Below are 21,011 nucleotides of genomic sequence, written 5' to 3'. Positions count from 1 at the left end.
CAACATGACATAATATTGCAATCATTAAAGGGTAGGGGTGCGAGCAAGACGCAAGTCCTAGTTTGGATTCCTAATGAAATTTGTCATGACTTCTTATAATCAGCTGTATTTCTGTGTCTTGGCTCTGCACTTCAGAAACGGCACTCATCACCCGTCTTGAGTGTTTCTTTTGGCCACTGCTAAGAGGCGCTGCATGCATTGAGCACGCTGTCTCGAGTTGAAGTTTGGCAGCTTATAGAGAAGGAAACTCTTGTCCTTTATGCCAAAAGTTGTAGCCAGGACATCTTTTTAGGTGTACGTAATACCAGTTGGGTCCTCAGTAATTTTGCCAATTGCTGCCACTCCCATGGTTCTTATTATGCTCTCAGCGTGAATCCTTGTTCTCAGTGTGCTGAGGACCACACATTTTGCTCCTCATTGAGTAATTTGTACTGTAGAAATAAGTTGTATTACCCTTGCTTAAAAATACATTGGTCTTCAAGATAGAAACCAAAGATCTTACGGTACATTTAAAACACGCTTTAGTTGTGGGTTTAAATCCATAGCAATGCATTTGAAAATTGGGATGGATGGAGTCTTGTACTTGACAGTCTCTTTCTCACTCTTTCTTTCTCTCTTTCTCCCTTTTTAATATATGTGTGTAACAGGCATTCGCCAAAAGTGGTGAAAGCAGCATCTCAGGTCCTCAATAGTATGTGGCAGTACAGAGACCTGAGAAGTCTCTACAAGAAGGTAAGGCTTGGGTTTTTTCTAGATTTGTCATCTGTCATATGGTTACCCGAATTTGGGGGCTGAGAGACTTCAGACCAAAACATTTACATGAACTGGAAATTCACATAGTTTAAAATTTAAGATACTTGGAGCTATGGGTTTTTCCTTTATTTCTACTTTTAACATAGAAATACCTTTTGAAAGTCATGTGGTGGCATGTGAACTTGATTTTCAAAAGAATTCATACAGAAATTGCTGGACCTGACAGCCCTGGAGAGTGAAGTCCTCTGTTCATAGAACAAAGCTCTGCAAGCTCTCCTGCTGTGCCTTTCCTTCTTACATCTCCCCACCCTGCCCTGAGGAGATTACCAGATTTCCAGCCCTTCAGCTCCCAAATTTCCTCATGAGATTGTAAACAAGAGTATCTGAAGGAGTGGTGCTTAGGGACCAGTTACATGTGGAGCTGGGCTGCAACTTGATAGCTTCACCTCCAATTGGCTGGCAGACAGTAGGATCATATACATGGTTTTCAGACAGTCTATGGACTCTGTAGTACCATACCTTTCCCACAGGCCTGCTAACCTCTTAAAAATTAATCGCAATGCAGTGATACGATCCTGTGAAACAACATCCAATACAGCGTTTAAAACATAAGTCTCTACTTAGTAAATGACAATGTTTAAAGTCATTCTTGCTGAATATTTCCAAACTGAATTACACTCCATGTGAGTATCAGCCTGCAGATGTAGTTCTGAAAGATCTTCTTGCTACATGGCATTTCACAGCTGATCTAATTGATACTTGTGTTTGTAATCACAGCAAAGAGAGCTAAGACTTCATGTGGCACAAAAGTTCAGGTCCTAGTTAAGGCTGAGGCAGAAGAATTGTGACGTAGGGAAGGTTCACAGCAGCGTAGTCTGTGCTGTATGTGTTTTGCACAAGAAAAGAACTTAGCTATGCACCAAATCTCAAACTGGCAGAAGCTGACCTTCTGTTTGAAATGCTGTTCTTTTGCATGCCTCAGCCCTGCTTGTGTCGAGTCTGAGGAGCAGGGAAGATGATTATTGAGTCTCTCCCATTGTTCACTTCCAGTATTTTCAGTCATCCTTGGCAGCCCTAGGGATACCATATGCGAAGACGTTCCAAGTAACAAGCTGATACTCAACTGTCCCATTGGAGGTGGGAACAAACATGAGCTAGAGGAGGCTTTTCTTGACGCAAGGCAGTAACACACTGGAAGTGTGCGTAGCCTGACTTCTGTGCATGTGGGTGGCTGCACCGTAGAGGCTGAACTTTATTGCACCATAATCTCTTAGAAGTTCTTACAATGTCTGGCTCATTTCCAACCTTCTGTCTGTATATATATGCTGTGATGGAAAAGCAGTTTCTGGGGTTGCTCCATGCATGAGGTAATCTATATGCTGTATGGCTTCTGAGTATACTGCTACCTAAAGGACATTCTGTTGGCTGCCAGTGTGAATGCCTGGTAATGTACTTACATACTAAGCATGCTTGGGTACTAAGTACCTTGCATGCTTAAAAGCACATTTTCTGCAGCCACAAATACGTACTTGTGGTATGGAAAATAGGGCAAGCTAGCCTTTGAGGTAGCTTCCAGGACACTCATAGCAGACAGATTGTCTATATTCTCAGGAAGCATTTTATTAATCTCTATATTGGCTAATTCCTACAGGCTTCACAAAATCTTAAAATGAAGGTCAGTCTCTACTATATATTTATATGTTCATATATATGTTCATATGCCATTACATATGCTGCTAAGCATTGTATAAATGCGGTTTCTTTTAATCAAAATGTTCAGATAGTTAAAGATACTCCTGTTTGTTTTAAAAGATGTACATTAATCTTTATAAAGTCCATAATATTTATTAAACTTGCCTATAGTAGGCTGACTGTTATGCTGGCTGGCTGAGTTTCACCGCTGTTGGGAAAACAAAGTTTTTATGATAGGAAAATTATCAAAGTTTGCATTAAGGTAATACTCAGCTAAAAATGTAATATAAAGATACTGAGTCAATGCGGTCTTTATTTTGTCCCATCAAAATACATATGCTAGTAAAAACGAGTGAACATACAGTCAATAGCATAATAAGATCAGCACTCTGCGGTATCTTACACTTGCACGGCCTTTTTTTGAAGGGCAGGTAAATCTCATTGAATAATCATCAGCAATTTCTTCCTAAGTACCGAAGAATCTATACAATTACTTTCAAAGAATTGGTGGCCCACAGAGAGGCACAATTTTGTGTTCTAGTGCAACGAAACTACAAGCATTACATCCCATTTAAGGAAAAGCAGCAGCACTTCCCTTACGGTTTGAGAAACAGTGTAAACAAATAGTTCGAATTGTGGTATATTTTGGAGCTACATGTTCACAATGAACTAAGGAGAGATAAAAAGAAATATTATCCTTTGTATTAACGGGGAATCAAGGCAACATATGTTTACTGCTAGTACAGTAGTAGTCAGTATATGTAGTCCAAATATGACTGCATCAGCAAAAACATCAGAACCTCATTCACTTTTCTAATTTTGCTCAACATTACAGGAATCATCGTATAGCTGCCAGAATATAAACTACACTGACAGAAAGTCCATCCAGAGTTGGGGATTGGTGTGGTCACCTAGTGACTTGCCACACCTGTGAAGGACCAAAAGCCAAGAAGTGTGTAGGCACCAATTTCCCACTTGCAGCACTCTCCAATAAACTCCTGGCTGTGAAGTGGCGAGAAGTGCAGGAGTCAGAAACTGGTCCTCCACCTGCTGCCAGTAGCTGGGCTGCCCTAAGCAGGGTGTGCAGTGCGTCCTGAGAGCTACGTCCCATCATGGGTGAGCAAGCTCTTAAACTTTAACCAAGGCTGTAACATCAATATGCCTGTGTAGTGAAACCTAAATTAAGCAGCCTCCAAGGACACTGCCAGAATCAGCTATTGCGTAAAAAATAGCTCAAATTTAACAGATTTCAGGGTGCCACCTTCAGTTGTGTTGCCTAAGAAGAATAGTAGCATACACAAATTTAATTGTGCCACCCAGTGTCTGACAGATGTTGTCCGTTTCTCTGGTCTATTCAAAGCCAAAAACTGCAGCGGCAACTGAAACGACTCAGTTAACTTCATTGACCACATCAAGCAGTATACCCTGTCTCAAGGTTGTAGTGTATCTGGCTGAGAATACAAACAGTATCTTTTGACAACACAAAAAATGTAAGGTCCTATCCATCTTTTTTATCCTGAAAAATGCAAAATTATTCCACAAGTCAATGAGGTAGAAGACATACAAAATTAAATCTGGTAAGCCAAGTTAAGATAGAGATGTGCGTGTTTCCAGAAAAGGAGTTTTAGGCTAGCCCATGTGCTGTGTTAAGAAAAATAAAGGCAGAGTAGATGGGCAGAACAAGCCCTGTGAGCTCCGTAGCTCCAACAGTCCGGAGCTCAGAGTTCTGGTACCCAGGAACTTCTCTGCAGTGGGCTGATCCTGCACACAATGAAAGCAATGGGAAGGCCCTATTGATTCCATAGGTCTTTTCTGTAAGGCCTCAAAAGCAAGAGCTGAAACTTCTGCAGCCAGTTGAACTTTACTGGGCAGACAGGCTAAGTAGTCTGCAGCGTCTGATGTGTCCTGGGATTCCCAAGATGTAAGTAAGGATTGAAGGTTAGTGCGTTGCCTTCACTCAGTTTGCTGGGGCCGGAACTTTGTGCCTGTTTATAAATAGCTAATATAACAGTAGTTGCACTCTTTGAACTGTTGGTGTCTCTTCTCAAAGAGCTTTTTATTCTATAGAAAGCATGCTAAGGTGGAGACTAGCCTTTCTGGTGCAGGGGAATGATGGATAGATTTCTAACTTCTTACAGCTTGAGCTGCAAACTCAAGGAAGAGGAGGGGATGTTGGCTTTGTTGTCTCAGTTCCCACTTGGAAAGCTCTGCAAGTCCACGATCATTATGCACTGTGTTTGCAGAGCTATGTCACGCCCTGTACCCTCCACTGACAGGTTCTATCCGCTGTACTAGGATTTCCAGTTCATAGCTGTGCTGTGGCTTTAATGGGACACACAGTCCTGTTAGACTGGGCTGGAATTGAAAAGGCACAGGCGGTAAATAGTCAGCTTTCAGATCTGTAAGTGAAGTGACAGTGTTTACCATCCTTCGTAGGCTTGTGCTTTGGGGAAAAAAGAGGATTTAATTCCCTAGTATGGTTAATTTGGAACTGTCCTAACACAGTCAACAAGAAAAAGTTATTAAAAGCATAAATGTTCCCAGTCATGAAATTATAGGGAAAAAAAAAAAAGCTTCGCAGACCAAGAGGAAGCATTGAATTTAGTCTTGAAGTGAAAGAGTTCCAGTCATCCCAGAAGTTTAACCTGCAGGTACTTCATCATGGAAAATAGGGTTTAGTTTGCTGAGCAATGGCTGAAACAGAAACCTAATCTGAAAACTTCCCACCAAAAGGAAAACAAGGCTCATAGTCAGCCCTGCATAAACAGTGTTTGGATGATGTAGTGGGATTAATTTCTAAATATTGCTAGAGCTTAGCAAGTAAGAAAGAAATGATCACCACAGCTTTTCATCAGTAGATTAAATATTATCTCCCAAAGAGTGATTTTAATGTCATGTCATTTTCAAACTTCTTTGTTCCCTGCAAGTAAGACTTAGATTTTCATAAATTGTCATTTATCTGCCTGTTTTCATGAGTCCATTCCAAAATACTGAAAGTCCAATTTTCAGAGGTGCTTGATGGTCACATGGTCTGTAGCCCCCATAGGGTGGGTCAGTGGCTCAGCACTTACCGAAAACAAGTAGTGGAGCTATCCTGCTTGTCCCTGTGCTTCGAACTTATGGTACACCCGTCTTCTTCCAGTATCTCGTACAGTCAGCGGGAGAAGTAAGTGCTGCTTACAGTCTGCAGAGAGGTCCTGTCCCATTTCTGGTTAGCCACCTAAGCGAGGTGAAAGCAGCTACTGTGGTGATTCTTTAAAGACATCCATTTCCAAGGGAGGACCACTGGACCCCACTCCAGTTTCTAGGGTGTTAGCTGACTGAAGATTTGAGGACACCCTGGTGAATGCGGATATGACTGTAAGGGAGCAGATTTCCATTAGCTGGTAAATTCTGTCTGTCTCAATACTCAAGAAAATAGCCAACTACTCTTAAACACAGATAGCTTGTTAAATTACATGAGGAAATTTGAGCAAAAGGGTTGGGTTGTGCTAAATGAGCTTAACATGAAAAAAAATCTGTTAGCTAGAAACAAGCTGCAAGTAGCATTAAATGTGTGTAATATTAAAAGAGCTGGCGGAACTGTCAGGAAGAATATGTTTTCTATTAATTGGTTTACTTTGCCTAACCATGTAGGCTCCAGTAAAATATGTTTACATTCTGTTGTTAGATTTACACTTACTCTGTCTTTCAGTTTCTAAGTAGAGATCACAATGAATTTGTAGAAATTATTTTTCTGTCCCATTTATTGTCATAGGTTTCTGTTCTGCATGAATTAATAGAAGCATTTGTCCTATTCACCTACCAAATGAATACAAATACAACCAGTTATTTGAAACGAAGGAGACTGTTAGAGGTGGTTGTCCTGCAGCGTGTAGTGTGCCATTTGCAACAGAGAGAGTATGGTGGTAGGCATTTAATGAAGTCAGAGTAGTCACTCTGAGGATGGCCTTGTCTGTCATTGGCTGGAAAAGTTATTTAGAATTGCCTGAAGCCTTAGAAGCACTTAAGCCAGTCTGGATCTAGAAGAGGACTCTCTTTTCATGTGACTTTCAGAATAATAGAGTGATGACTTTATAAGAAGGTCCTTTATTGCTAAATGTTCCATGAAAATTGCCAGCAATAAACTTCAAAACTCTAGTCAAGGAGTTTTAGAATCTAAAGTCCTTTCCTGAGTAAAATATACCTATTCACCCTTTAAAAATGTTAATTACATCATGCTATTGTATAGACTTGGAACACATCATTTGGATTTTCTTCTGGTAAGGTTATCGTCATTCAGACATCTCCCAAAAAGGTGCTGTCTTTAGGTTAAATTTACCTAGTGAAAAGGTCTGTGCAGAACTTAAACCCTCCATTAAGGATCTAAATTCAAAATCCAGAACAGAATAGTTCCTCAAAAAAGTGGCTTGATTTGAAGGAACTATTCATGTGCTCGGATTGTTCATGAGCATATGTATTTTGCAGTGCTGGTCTTTCAGCGGGGCTTAATTATTTCTGTACAATATTGCAAGGCCTTGTTCAGATTAATATGTCACCCTTTTGGAAAAAGGATGTATTAATTTAAGGTAAGCTTCCCAATTTCATGAAAAACTAGATTATCATTATAGAGAAGGCATTGTCTGGAGCCCATTTTTATATTAATTGTGAAAATGCAAGTACCTGATTAATAAATGATTGACTGATTGATTGATTTATGGCAGTGGGCGGCCCCAAGCTTCATTGTGACTGATGACAGAGGATTTTCACCAACCCACCACTCTGGGTCATGGCACGCTCAGCATACTCTCTCCCAGAGCCAAGAAACCAGAATCTATTCCCCAACCCAGGTATTCTGGCTGTCAGCTGACCAGTGTTGAATTGTTATGTTTCATGCCTACTGAGATTTGTACCCAAGAGAGTTCTACAGGACACATTTGAATCAAAAGTAACAAAGCCTGCCTAGAGTATATATTTTAAAATTACGCATTTTAATTGACTGAACCCTGTAGGTTCTAGATGGAAAGCATCTTGCTTCACACAGGAGAGCAGTCCCATTCATTTCAGCCATGTGAGGAAGGTGTGCCGAGTTTTACTCTCTCTGAGGACAGCGTATTGCCAGAGAGAGGGGCAAGAAGATTACATTCAGTTCCCTGACAAACTTTCTAGCACTTCTGTAATCTCTTTTTTGATGGTCTGAACCTTTCAAACAGAAGGACAGTTACTGATAAGCACTATGTTGCAATAGCAAATTCAATTTATAAAACACTTTACTTGCTTTTCTGGCCCAGTGGCAGCTGTGTGATTCAGTAAGAGGATCCCAAGTAAACTAGGATATCTATAGAAAAATCAGAGTCCAGGAGTCAATTAAATTCTTAAAATGCTAATTTTCAAAATCTCTATTAATAAGAACAATGAATATTTACTTCAAACATAAGTACAGTTGATGAGAATTAGCAAAACTGGACATGTTTTTATTAGAGGCACTATTTAGCTTTAGTTACTGAAATTCCATTTCCTTAACCAAATGTAGTCCTTTGTTTTCCTCCTAATATTTTTTTATACTAAAATGTGACTTTGTGGTATTATTGCAAAAAATACGTAACTTCTACCTATGCACAGCATTCAAGTAAATCCATGTAGAAACCTCTGTCTCTCTCTGTATACATAGATATGTCTCTGTATTATTTGTGATAAAATATGTAGAGAGAAAATAGGAATTTACATGGTTTTACTGGTCACACAGGACATACTAGTTATGCTATTTCTTTCAGGGTTTTTTTTTTCTACTAAATTTGCCTGGAAGAGAGAAGACATCAGAGAAGAACTCATTTAAATACTTTAGACATAAATATCTTTCAAGGTTAGGGTAAATCCTTTTAATCTTTAGCTAACAGGAATATGATATTTAAAATGCCCAGCATTTCATCATCTGATACATGACATTACTTTCTTTTGTTAATCGGGATTTAAGCAAATTCCTAAATTGATTTTAAATAAAGCAAGTGTGGAAATTTTCTGTGGAATTAACATACTGAAGCATTTTTAAAGCATCATTTGAGTAATTTTGGAAAACAGAGATTGTATAACCAATATAGCAAAAAAAATTATAGTCTTCAAATATGTACTTTCTCTCTCTTTTTTGCTTTGTGTTTCAGTCTTTCTTGCCTAAAAACATGTTATTCACATTTAAGTGAGCATTTTAAATGTGGCTTTTTATCAAATGGCAATCTTGTTAAATACTTAATCATGAAATTGTTACTGGTTTCCGTATCAGAGAAAAAGTTGGTATTACTGATTTTTATGTTTGTATGTTGAATTATTATTAGTTCTACGTTTTATGCCTTATGTTTATGTATTTCTTCATTATAGCAAAGGCATATTTTCTGTTCTGCAGGAAATAACAGGTAGTAGCTGCAGACCAAAGAATAATCTGTTAATCTTTTCACATTCTTTCTTAGAGACACAAAGCTTCTTCAGTGAGGAATAATACATTAGTCTGGAATTTTATTTTTCTTTTTACCTCGATGCTACTTTTTTCAACACAGTTAGCGCTAGGTTGCATCACTGTATAGTATAAACTTATCATTTAACCTACCCCCTCTTTTGATTGCATATGCCTTCCCACGTGTTGGGTTAGTAAGAATCATTCAAAACTTTGTCAAGTTAATTTTAAACATTTTTGGTCTTTTCATTGCCAGTTGTCTGCTTAAATAAGATCTTATTTGTCTATACAAAAGGAATTTACACATCATGAGCAGAATCATGAAGAGGAAATTGAGTAAATAATTTGAGCTGAGCTATACAGGTAAAAATTTTGGCATATGGAAAAGTATTCAGAAGTAGTCACACATGGAAAAAATGGTGTATAAACTGTGCTTGAATTAAAGAAAGAAAGAGGGAGGAGGAGAGAGATTCTCAGCATTTGGCATAATGCAAAGATCTTAAGTGTCTTCAACTAGCTGCATTATCATTCTATATCATTTGGCTAGCTTTAAGAAGAACAATTTAGAAAAAACAATATATCTAAAGTGCTACAAATGTTAAGTCGAATTGAATGTTACTCCAATTTTATTTTAATACAAATAATTATCCTTTCACTTGTGCAGTCAAGTTCTGATTTTCCTAGCTTAACCATCTATCAAGTAATATTTTTCCTAGTTCCTTCTAAACTGCTTTGAGTTTATTACAGTACCAGACAATGCTAGAAAGAGAAGGGATTGCCATTATGTTGTTACAAGTTTTTTTATATTTTAAGTGGCCTTAAGAGGGTAGAAAATCTTTTGGAATCCAAAATATTAACGTTCTTACCTGTATGACAATTACAACACATGATGAAGTATCAAAATTCAGGTTTCTGCATCAATTGTTAGAGGGAGACGTTTTCAAATATTTTATGCTTATGAATTCCATCATTTTTACTGTAGAATAGACTTCATTTATTTTAACCATCTTGCATTTTACATAGTTAATTTCTTTGTGATACTCTCGACAAAGGTTTATTTACTCTGCAGTATCACCTACCATTCCTCTAGTCACATTTCAGTTATTTCAGTATTTATATGTGTCTTTATAAAAAATTTTTCATTTTTACTGTTGCATTTAAAATATTAGCAGTAATCTAAGATACAGTCTGCACTGAATAGAAGATTCCACACTGACGATAGTATTTTCATGAGAGCAGTCCTGTGTAGCTGAAGCAAGACCTTGCTCGTCCTTACACTATTTTGGTGAGGGATTTTTACTGAATGGTATGCAAAAAAATCAGATGTGATGACTAAGCTGAATTAAAGCCACAGTAATCACCCAACTCCTTGCAAATACTTCTATGTATGCGTGATGACGTATTGGCTTTTTTGCTGGTAAATGTGCATGTATGTGTATGTATACATGAATGCAGATGTGTATATGTAAAATGTACTCACAACACGGCATGGACCTAGAAGGCACTGCCTTTAAGCATGATGTCTGAACACGGAGAGCTTGGGAATACCTAAAGAAATAAACCTTAGTAGTTTGAGCTGTGAGCTTAGAAAGTATCTGCAGCTATGCTTGGCTGTTGCTTTTCCAGTGAGGGCCTTAAAGGCATGGTAGTGCTTTACTTTAACATTCAGCATTGTAGCAAGCAGAAATTCAACAACCAGACTTTAGCAGCAATTCTTCTCAGTCATCAGTAAGGGGTGTGTGGAAGCTGACACCATTTGCATCCAAAACCTACTAGACTCAAGCAGTGCTAAACAAATAAGAAAAGATTCAAAGTTTGCCCAAACAGTTCTCTAGGATAAGCCATACATATACACGATGTTAAAGCATCCTTAGCATTGACAGCAAGCCTCATGGTAAGATCTAGCTCACTTATGTGGGAACCACTGGGTATTTTTCACTTGAAAACCCAAGTCCATTTTAAGGTTACTAAGTACAGATTTAGAAGAGAGAAATTTAATCTCATAGTTGTATAAAGTCTGTCTCTATAGTACTCCACCTTTTGAACTTCTCTGAAGAAAAGAAAATTTAACATGCAGCCCAGGAGTCAGTATCTTTGACTTAGAGACTTCTTTCTGAAGGGAATTGTATAACTGAAGTTTCTGAAATATCCTTAGGGTAGAGATACAAGTAGGCATCCAGAATCTGGAGGGTTATGCGTAAGTGGAAGGTCACATCTGCAGAATTTTTCTTTGCAAAAGTACAATTCCTCAGAATAAGATTGGGTTTTAATACTTGAATACAAAGTAGATACCTAAGAAAATTAACTGCAGGTCTTTTGGGACTGGGAACATTTTTAGTCCACTTAAATAATGTATTAAAACTTCTAAAACAAATATAAATAACATTAATTAATGCAAACAAAGTTTAGCTGGATTCAGATGTAGAACACTGATAAGAATCCAAAAGTATTCCTGAAGACTTTCAAAAGTCTTTTAAAGATATGTGCTAAAAATAATTTTTAATTCATGTCGATCTTTTTCTCCAAAATTCATTCAAGGAACATGATCTCTACCATTCAGAACTAAATAGCATTTTTAATTAACTTGTATGTTTGATGTTTGCATGTCTAGGTTCAGACACAGATAAAAGCACATGTGTAGTAAAGAGTATGGGTAGGAAACTCTGTTTCTCCCAGCAAACTTGTTGATGAATGTTGAATGGCTGCTTATAGTTTTGCAAATTAATCAGATGAGTAGAACTTCTATTAGTAGCAATAGCATACGCAAGAAGCACGGAGGGATGGAAGTGAAATGAAGTTTATTATTATGGTAATCAAAGCATGTTTTCTTTTCAGAGGTGTATGGTCTAGCTGTGATGGTCTGATGCAGAACACTGGGCATCTTTTGCTGATGCTCCTGTGTGTTGGTGTACCTATGCTATCATCCTTGTTCTTCTGGGTCCTATAAGAAGATTAAAATTGTTTGTTTAACGTGGCCAGTACATGTAAATTCAATCAAAGTTTGATGAGATATTAAGCTGGTGCATCAATATCCTATTTGCAGTTCTTTGATGTTCTACATGATCAAGTAATGGGTGGGGGAAAAATTGCTGGGAAGTCCTTCTCATTTCTTCTCTTTTCTTTTCCTAAAACTGCTAACAGAGTACAAAAATGGCCTAAATATGTCTGCCGTTACAGACTTGAAGAAATAAACTGTGCATTTTGAAAGGAGTCTCTTTTGTAGTATGTGTGCTTTGTTCTGAATTGGTTTACTTCAGTTACTAACTGATACAGTTAGTCCTTATAGAAGAGCTATAGCTTCTTCTTCCTGCAGCAAGTAGAAATTAAAAGTTTCACTGACAGTTTCTAAATTGTCTTAATTACTTTTAATTTTACAGAGTGCTTTTAGAGAAAGTTATGGTTCCTCTAACATGAGAGTTGTAGGCTTTGGTGCAATAACGTGTTCCTGTTTGAGTTAACCATACTAAAGCTCTTATTTACCGAATCAAAAACTCTTAAAGGTATTTCAGTAAAAAAGAATATACATGTCTCATTATTAATGTCTAAATGTCTTGGTAAACAATGTGTTCAAAGCAGCATATCTTGAAAACCCATATGCATCTTAGCAATAATCACTGGGATCTCTAACTCACTAGTTTAAGTGTATTTATGCAAGAACTTTTGATCTAAAACCAAGGACAGCAGGAGTTTATCTAGTGATTTTTCCAAATGGGCACTGATTGCTTGTTTGTCAGGCAGCTACGCATTTGAATAAAACGATGCCCTGTTCTCAGCCACAGTGCCACTCTTCAGGAAGCACCAAGTCCTAGCGGCTCTTGATCACAGTCAGTATCGTCAGTCCTACTGTGTTCTTCACCAGCAGAGACAATGGTGCAAATTTATTCTGATAATGATTCTTTCATGGTTTACATTCACAGGTAGACTAAAAGAGTTGTATTTGGTTGATTTTATGACTTAATGCCTACAAAGTAAGAGTCAGAGGTGTTGATCGGTTTCTAGTCTTTGTAAGGACAGTAGGCTGAAGAAACTGATTCTGAGCATAAAGTAGTGTTTGTCCTACCCCTGTGATTTTGTGGCCAAGAGCCAGAGTTTGCATTTCTAGGGCATAAACACATCAAGATAGGTGAAACTGCATTACTGGAATGAAAATGACAATACAAGTCAAAAATTACTGTAAACTCTTGGATGCAAGTTTTTTTGTGCATATGGGATGGAAGCAAAAATAGTTCTTTGTGATTCTAGCAGTTGAAATTATAGCTTATATGCGTTATGCAGACGAAAATAGGACAAGAACAGAAATTCTAGCTGAAGGGCCAAATACTGCCTGCATTTCCTCTAAAATATATTAAAATAATTTTATTTCTGTTTAAGAGACAAAGTGGTGCTTTGAAAAATGATTTTATTTCATTTTATTGCAATGTTTTGCAAGGTTTATTATTTGGCTGCATATAACCTCAGCAAAATGAATAATGAACTCTGCTGTATCTGAAGTCTTGTCCTTCATGCTTTGCCTCACATACGATTCCTTTTTCTTATAGCCATTTTATTCATCAAATTAGGTCTTGTCATCTTCACAACTCACACAACAGGAAATCAATAATTAATTATGGATAGGTAAAGCGATGCCTCAGTGATTTCCTGAAACGTCCCAGAGTTACACTGTGTAAAACAAACGGGAATAGTTACCTAGCTGTTTCTCTCTTGGATAGATTTGGCAAGTAATCAACGTATCTCTCCCTTATCATGTGTCTCTTCATAGCTAAAATCAAGGGATGAGATGTAAAATTACGGTAGAAGATAACGTGATTTTAAGATGATAACACTGCACACAAAAAAAGCATTTGAAAAAGACAAAACTGGCCAACACCGTCTGTGGTATTTTGAAAGAAAAAAGAATGGTTGATACTTTCAGAACAATATAGTACCTCAGGCTCTGCAGTGACAAGAGAAAAACAAGGAGAGAAAATACTCCAAATGATTTTGGGGTGGAACGCTGACAATAGGAGAATAAAGGCTTTGCTTTCAGAGAAGCTGAGGTGGAGGCTGGGAGGCACGCATCTCGTTTCAAAAAGAACGAGTTTAACCACTGATTCTGAAAATGTCACTTCAGAGAGCCTACAGAAAACTTAATAATCCTCATCCAGTGCCAGACAATTTTGCTGTGGTTAATGACTGACTAGGAGTCCCTTTTTAAGCCTCTTGCTGCCCTAAGTACGTCTTTCCCTTCCAGCGTCTTAAACAATTGAACTTCTGCTGTGCCTGGGATGCAGAAACGGTCGCTTATAAGTGAAAGCCATTTGTACATGGAGATTCAGAGTAAGAAGGAGAGAAGTGCTGAGGTCAAGCCCGCTGCTCGTTGTAAGAAAGCAATGCATGCATCGCACAGCCGCGCTGGCCAGGCAGCCCCCCACATCAGGCACGGAGGCAGGGGGCCATGAGCCCCGGGTAGTGGCAGCTGCTCCGGTGGCAGCCCTGCTGCCCCGCTGGCTTGGTCCTTCCCTGCCCAGCCCAGCCACCGATCCTCTTTGCCTTGGCTCGAGGAGCTCTCCTGGTGCTCTCAGCGGGGTCTCCATCCTCTCCCCTCGGTTATGTCTGTGCAAGGGAGGCATGAGTGGCCTTCCTCCCAGGCTCGCACAGCGGCAGGTCTCGTGCTCCCAACTTAACCTGTAACCAGTGAGTAACTGGCATCCCTAGTGTCATCAGGAGGCGTGGGAAGCAAACTGTGTTTTCCTTTAGCCACTTCAGCTAAGTGGTCATACTGTAAGCAACTCCTGCACTTTTATCCAAATTATAGTAATATTTTAGATTCCCCAAACTTGAATATTTTCTCTGTTTTAAGATATTTTCTGGCTTTCATAAGCTGTGGAAAATGAGACTATAAACATAAACACTAAAATCCTCAAATCAAGGCGAGCTTCAATGATCCTTGTCTTCACTTTGTTGATTTTGAGGGCCTGGCTCAAAACTCTTTGGGAGAGGAGGAGAGACAGGAGAAATGGAGTCAGCAGCCCTTGGTCTTTTGAAGCCAGTGAAATTACTCCAGATTTCCTCTTGCAGACTTAAATCAGTTTGGAGGTTTTAACCCAAGCAACAACCGCTAGTGTATAAGCCAGGAGAATGCCAAGATCTGCCAGGCTCAATCCCTACTTCTCTCTTTGACAGCGTACCTTGAGTTCCCAGTTTGGAAGCAAAAGACAAAATCCTGGGAGTAAAAATGTCAATATGCTGCTTATAATTGTTTGTAGCTTAGCTGACGGCAGTAAAAAACCGTTAGTGAAGTAGATTTAATCAGAATACATCATAAAGCAGAGCAATGCCCAGGAATTATCTGCTGGTTTTGAGTTTTCCTGGGAGCAAAGCAAGCAAATCCAGAAAGGACAGTCGTTTCAGGAATTGTTTAGTGATAATAGGATCTGGCAGTGTAAGCAATCAAAGGAAAAAATGAAAGAACACCTATATTTTTAATATAGGTATTTTATCTAAAACTAGTTGTTCTGTTCTTCAAGAGTGTTTCTAGAGTTGCTGAAGTTGTAAGAATTTAGTTGAAATCCCTCTTCCCGAGTAAACACACTTCAGTCCAAAGGCATGGACTTTTTTAGAGAACGGCCGTCTCTCCATCTCTCCTTCAGCAGCTGACATTTCCTTGTCGGCTACTTTGGTGGCACGCAGGGAGCAGTCCTGCAGCAGCCTGAATGTTCGGGTGTGTTGGTGGAGGGTGGTTAGCCTCTGCTGCCATGGGGCTGGCAGAGGGAAAGAAGTCAGGCTTGCTATCTCTGTTGAGAAGCACTGGGAAATGTTATTTATTCTTCCTCTTGTTTGAAAAAAAAATAGTATGATCCCAGGTTATAAAGCCTCATGGTAAGTGTGGTGGCTGGTGAAGATCTAAACTACATTTTTTTAAAAACTCTATTTAAGAGCTCCATGAGATAGGTATGTGCCTCACCCCAACCTTGTTACCGTTTTAGATTTCTCACCGCAGTCAAGTCACGCACATAACTTTTGTATGTCAATGCATGTAGATAATTTGATCCAGTTCTAATTTCTGCTATGTCTTATTAGCGTCGTGACAACAGATTCCCAGTGAAGAACTGCCCAGACCTGTTTAAGTCTGATGAGCCTTGACTTAATTCACATCAGATTTATCTTTTACTCTAGACAGCGTCACCCTGGTGCGCACCAGTCAGGACATTTCATTTAACCTGACAGCAGTGCTTCAGCTTGCGAGAGAAGCAACACCAGCCACTCAGAGCGATGTCTGGCTCGGTTTCAACGCGATCCTACGTTACATACTTACAGGCACTTCGCCTTGGTGCTGTATCACCTACTTCTAATACCGTGGTGCGTCTAGTTACTGATTCCTGCAAGTGCTTGGCTATCAGAACTTCACATTTCTACAGCTTATTACCATTACAGGAGCAGTTATTATTACAGTTCATTCCTGGAACCAGTAAAATGCTGGCTTACAGATCAGGGAGTAGAATGACAAAACAAGTCTGGTCCTGTATGCGTCAGGTCATTTGGAAAAATGTCTGTTAAATCACGTCAGAAGAGGATCAGACCTGAGACAAGTAACATGCTGGAGAGTTTGTAAACTTGGGCAAGGCAGGTCAGAACACTCTCAGTAGTTTCTTAGGTTTTAGCTGTTTTGTTATTGGATTTGTTGCATCATTGTTGTTTCTTTTCCCTAGTGGGATTTCTCTGCTTTTGAGAAGTTGCTCTCTTTCTTCCTGACAATGTGAGGACATCAGTGGCCAGGGGTCAGGGCAGACTCTGCACTTCAGCATTGAAAGATATTCGTGTGCATGCAGCTATGGTACAGTTTTTCTAAACCACTCTGGTTTTTAAGTCACTGTCTTTCCAGCAGCTGATCAGCTTAATCAGTCAGAGGGTAGGGCTGCTCCTTATTTTTCCTGTGTGGCTATTAGCACATGAGCTGCCGTGGGGTTCCTTTCTGACTGGGTGCCATGAGGTCACCCAGGCTGGGCACCCCACCGAGGCTGCGATGTCGGTCCTCCTTCCCAACTGCGCGACACACTGCTTGGCCACCACGTCGTGTCAGGTCCCCTCTCTTTTCTCGCTCATCTGTGAATTCTTCAGGCAGGAGCTCTGGTCTCCTGTGGTGTCAGCATGGTGTCAGTTCCCATCAGGGCTTAATTTCATTCAGTCCTCATAGTGTTACTGTACTGCGAGTGAGAAAATGGTGTGTCTGGTATCACCCACCTCCGCAAATCATCTCCTCAAGTCAAGGACTCCGCCACCAGAGAGTTCTGAAAATTTGAAATTCTTGCAAGCACAATAGAAAACTACTTTCTCTTTCTCACACACACAACAGAATAGTGTGGAAAACCCACATTAAATGTTTTCAGAAGATACCTATGCAAGTGGTGTTTGGCACAGTAAGTTTAGTCACCCTGACAAAACAATTATTTCCCGTGGTCCTGAAGAAAATGATTTATTTTCAAAATAACGTAAAGTTGAGCAGGGGGACAAAGGACCTGTTCACTCCTTAAGTCCACTAAAAGGTGAGCAGTGAGACTACAATATCACTTTTGTTTTCTACAGTGGTTATCTTACCCCTGCCCCCTATCTAATCCTGGCAGCTTTCCCAAAAATGTATTGTCAGAAACATGTCACTGCCAATCAAGCTTGAACATTTGGACTTCGTGGAGTATAGCTGAGAGAGAATACATATATAGTTGTTACAGTCAAAATATAGAAAAATGCCCAGTAGAAGATACCTTGGAAGAGACGACAAGGACATAGATGGTATTTCTGTAGTCTGGTTGTTCTGTGTCCTCCCATGGTGTGCAGTTAGCACCAGTTGATTAATTGCTGCCAGTTAACAAATGCATCCATTCGTTAACAGAATTGCATTGAATTTCTTTCCAACTTGTCAGATCTTTTTGACTTACTCTTCCTCTCCTAGATCATGTTTGTGGCTGGTAAATTGGTTTCTGAAATGCAGTCTCACACACTTTGCTTTTGAGTTAGCTTTCTTCTCTGCAGCATACTGCTATGTACTGTACCTTTAAGTACTCAAATCAATTTAATTAAATTTCATTACAAGCACTAGAGCTGAAACAAACTAATGAAAGCAGCCATCACGTCAGGTGGTATTTATCTCAGCATTAAATTGAAAATACTCCCTTTAGGCTCTTAAAAATTAGTTTCAATATTTAATGCTAATAGCTTTTGGAATTGTTGATGGGGATAGTTTTAATGAATTTGTTACAAACTGTTTACCTTTCCAAGGAAAGAAGCTTGTTCCTTGCAGCAGAGGAGAGCTGAAGATAGATGACTTAAAAGTATTAGGGTTTTCAAATACTGCGAGGTCTGGGAACTGCCCATAATGCTGTTGAAAAACACCGCGAAGGTTGTCATACAGTGACAGCAGTATGCCTGGTTTAGTCAAAAGCAATGCCAAGTCACCACGATACTTCTGTTAGAGTTTATTGTTTGCCTGACTTGGGTTACCGAGGTGATCAGGCTTCCAAACTTGAGAGTTTGTGGCACATTTTATTTGAAGACCTCACTATAGGCACTACTCTCAGCAGAGAGAAAAACATAAATTTGCAGGGAGGGGGAGAAGGAAAGATATCTGCTGCACAGCAGAACGCTGTTGCCAGCGTCCCAGCTACAGCTGGATTTTGCTCCTGGACTGCTGAGGCAGCTGGCGATGCTGGTTCTGAGGAAGCAGTGCTGACAGGGTACCTATTGGCATTCTGCAGAGCAACACTGGTGCCACGCGCTATTCCTGCAGAGTCCGTGGGACTGTGCCGATAATGGGGATTTATTTCATCTAGTTCCCATCAGAGCCAGGGTCTAGGTATTAATGTAAACAATACAGATGGGACAGACAACAGGAAGAAAGGTTTAGGGGAAGATTCAGGTCACTTTTTTTCTGACCCACGTGCCAGGGATTTATTTGAGCGAAGCAAGAGTCCAAAATCTGAGTGTACGTGGCCCTGCATGCATCCAGATCCACAAAGCTGGAAGCATTTCTGACTAGGGCTATGTAAACGTGGCTGATGTCTCCTCCTTTTGCAGGCAGACAGTAATACATAGTCTATTCCTTCTCCTTTTATCAGATATAGAGCCTGTCCTCTTGGTGTCTTCCTCTTCAGCAGTCTGTTTAACAGAAAATAAATGATCACAGAACTGTAACAGAGTGAATTATAGAGAGTCACCTTTCTGGTAAGAACTTCTGACCCCAGAGAAGGAGGAAGAAGGGAACCATTTTTCTTCAGCAGGATAACAGCATAGGCTTCTCACATGTTTGCTGCTTCATTTTTATACTAGAGAAATCACCATGCAAGTTGTTGTTAACAGGAGATGTAAAAATAATGCTATGTTATTTACAATCTTGATGCTTGGATAAGATTATTGGACTTAAGCTATTCATTATAACCATAAGCTATTAGTTATTTTTAAAAATATATATGTATTATATATACATATTACATATATGTGTATATATTGAAAAGTTTCTAATAAATTCAAATTTGATTTAATGTTAAGAAGTTAGGGCTTTACAGGTGGTTTTGTTTGCATTCCCATTGATCCTTCCTCTAAGTTGGAGGACATGGCTTGTGTAGCGGCTGCTGGTTGGAAATGAATTTTGGTTGAAACAAGTGCTATTAAACATTAACTGTTTCTTTTTTTATGTTACTCTTACTATTTTTTATTAATGAACTGGTTTTCTCCCTTATATTTTCTTATATGACGGTCATAAAGTATGAGGTGCAGTTCAGTGAAGTGTCCTAAACTTGAGTGACGTCCATGGACAAACGCTCACTGTTCACTCTAGGGAAAGTCCTGACTCGACTGTGAAAGCCCTGGCGGGGACTTCACTCTTCCTTTTTTCCCCTTCCCAAGTACGACTGAGATAGACGCGTGTTTATACAGATGCGTTCTGTAAGGAGTAGAGATATTCAGAATCTGTAGTTAGGTGTCACATTTATCTATCCTAATTTACTTATAACATTTCCCTCTACATCAAGTATAAGTATCTTCTTTCCTCCTGCTGTTTTTAAGAGAAAGCATTACACTCTTGCTGAGTTCTCTTTCTTAAAAGTGGAGTGAAAGGTGGATTTTCAGGTCATTTTCTCTTGCAGTTCTGAGAGCCATGTGCCTGTGGTTTGTGTGGAGGGAACAAAGTCAGAGAGATGCCTTGGGCAAAGGCAGAGCGTGGAATTCAGGGTTGGATATCTGGAGTAGCCTGAGGTCAGGGGTGGGAATATTCTTTACCACCCCAACAGGGAATTATTGTTCTGTAAGCAAGAGGAAAATTCCAGCTGTTTTTTTGGTAATATTTTATTGTGTTTGGTTTTATTCAGCATTTCATTGCAAAAATTTTGTTTACCACCATGCCAGGTGCTTGACTCAATTTCCACTGAGCCCAACAGAAAGTAGGCATTTTTAAAAGGCTTATGCCTTCAGTGCGAGACTGGGAAAACTCTGTGTTACTGATTTAACATTAAGCAGTAATAAAGACAGTTTATCAATACTTTAAGACATTTGAAATACTGTCATTTAATAAGAGCACTAGCACAAGTCAATTTATTCTCTCATGATAGTTTCAAACTATTTTTAATATTCTTTTAAAAATGTAAAGTACATTACTTTGCATTATTGCATTATACTGTGATACAGGAACTAAACCTGAACGATTTAAACTCTCCTTTTTTATTTCTGAACTAGCTGTTTCTAGTATTTGTATTTGTTTCTTTTTTTTCAAATACATCACCATTACCACAGTTTTAAATAGCTGGAATAGAATTTCTTTCTGTAGATCTCGGAGAAAAGTGCAACGAGGAAAATGCATTGATTCTTTTTCCCTCGTGTGTGAACAAATGGGCAGTTAATGTATCTAGATTATAGATACCCAAATAGTTACAATACTTTTGGTAATCCTGGAGCTTCCCCATCTACTTACTCCAAAATTTCATTGTAAGATAGAAATCATTTAAAGCAAAAACTGATCTTTGCTGTGGAAACAAGCAGTCTTATGATTTGGAATGTTTTCATAGCCAGAATGCCATTTGCAGGGTGAAAACAGAGGCATGGGAAAAGACAGAACTGTTAAACAAAGAGCCTAAAAAGTTGTTCAGTGTTTTCATAATTTGAGTCTTTCTGAAATGTG

General features: G+C 39.1%; 1 protein-coding gene across 9 annotated transcripts in view; it reads left to right on the top strand.

Annotated features, from left to right (window-relative positions):
* CTNND2 (catenin delta 2) overlaps window positions 1–21,011 on the top strand; it is a 694,166-nt gene that overhangs the window by 655,992 nt on the left and 17,163 nt on the right. For 6 of the 9 annotated variants that reach the window (XM_075417107.1, XM_075417100.1, XM_075417101.1 and 3 more), the window contains 2 exons: window positions 648–732; window positions 7,149–7,274. In XM_075417107.1, the coding sequence (XP_075273222.1) occupies window positions 648–732; window positions 7,149–7,274 (211 nt within the window). The remainder of the gene's footprint in view (window positions 1–647; window positions 733–7,148; window positions 7,275–21,011) is intronic. The other 3 variants (XM_075417104.1, XM_075417103.1, XM_075417102.1) reach the window with 1 other exon arrangement.

This window comes from Opisthocomus hoazin, chromosome 3, assembly GCF_030867145.1.
Source record: "Opisthocomus hoazin isolate bOpiHoa1 chromosome 3, bOpiHoa1.hap1, whole genome shotgun sequence".
Taxonomy (NCBI): domain Eukaryota; kingdom Metazoa; phylum Chordata; class Aves; order Opisthocomiformes; family Opisthocomidae; genus Opisthocomus; species Opisthocomus hoazin.
This window is presented reverse-complemented; position numbering and strand designations above follow the sequence as displayed.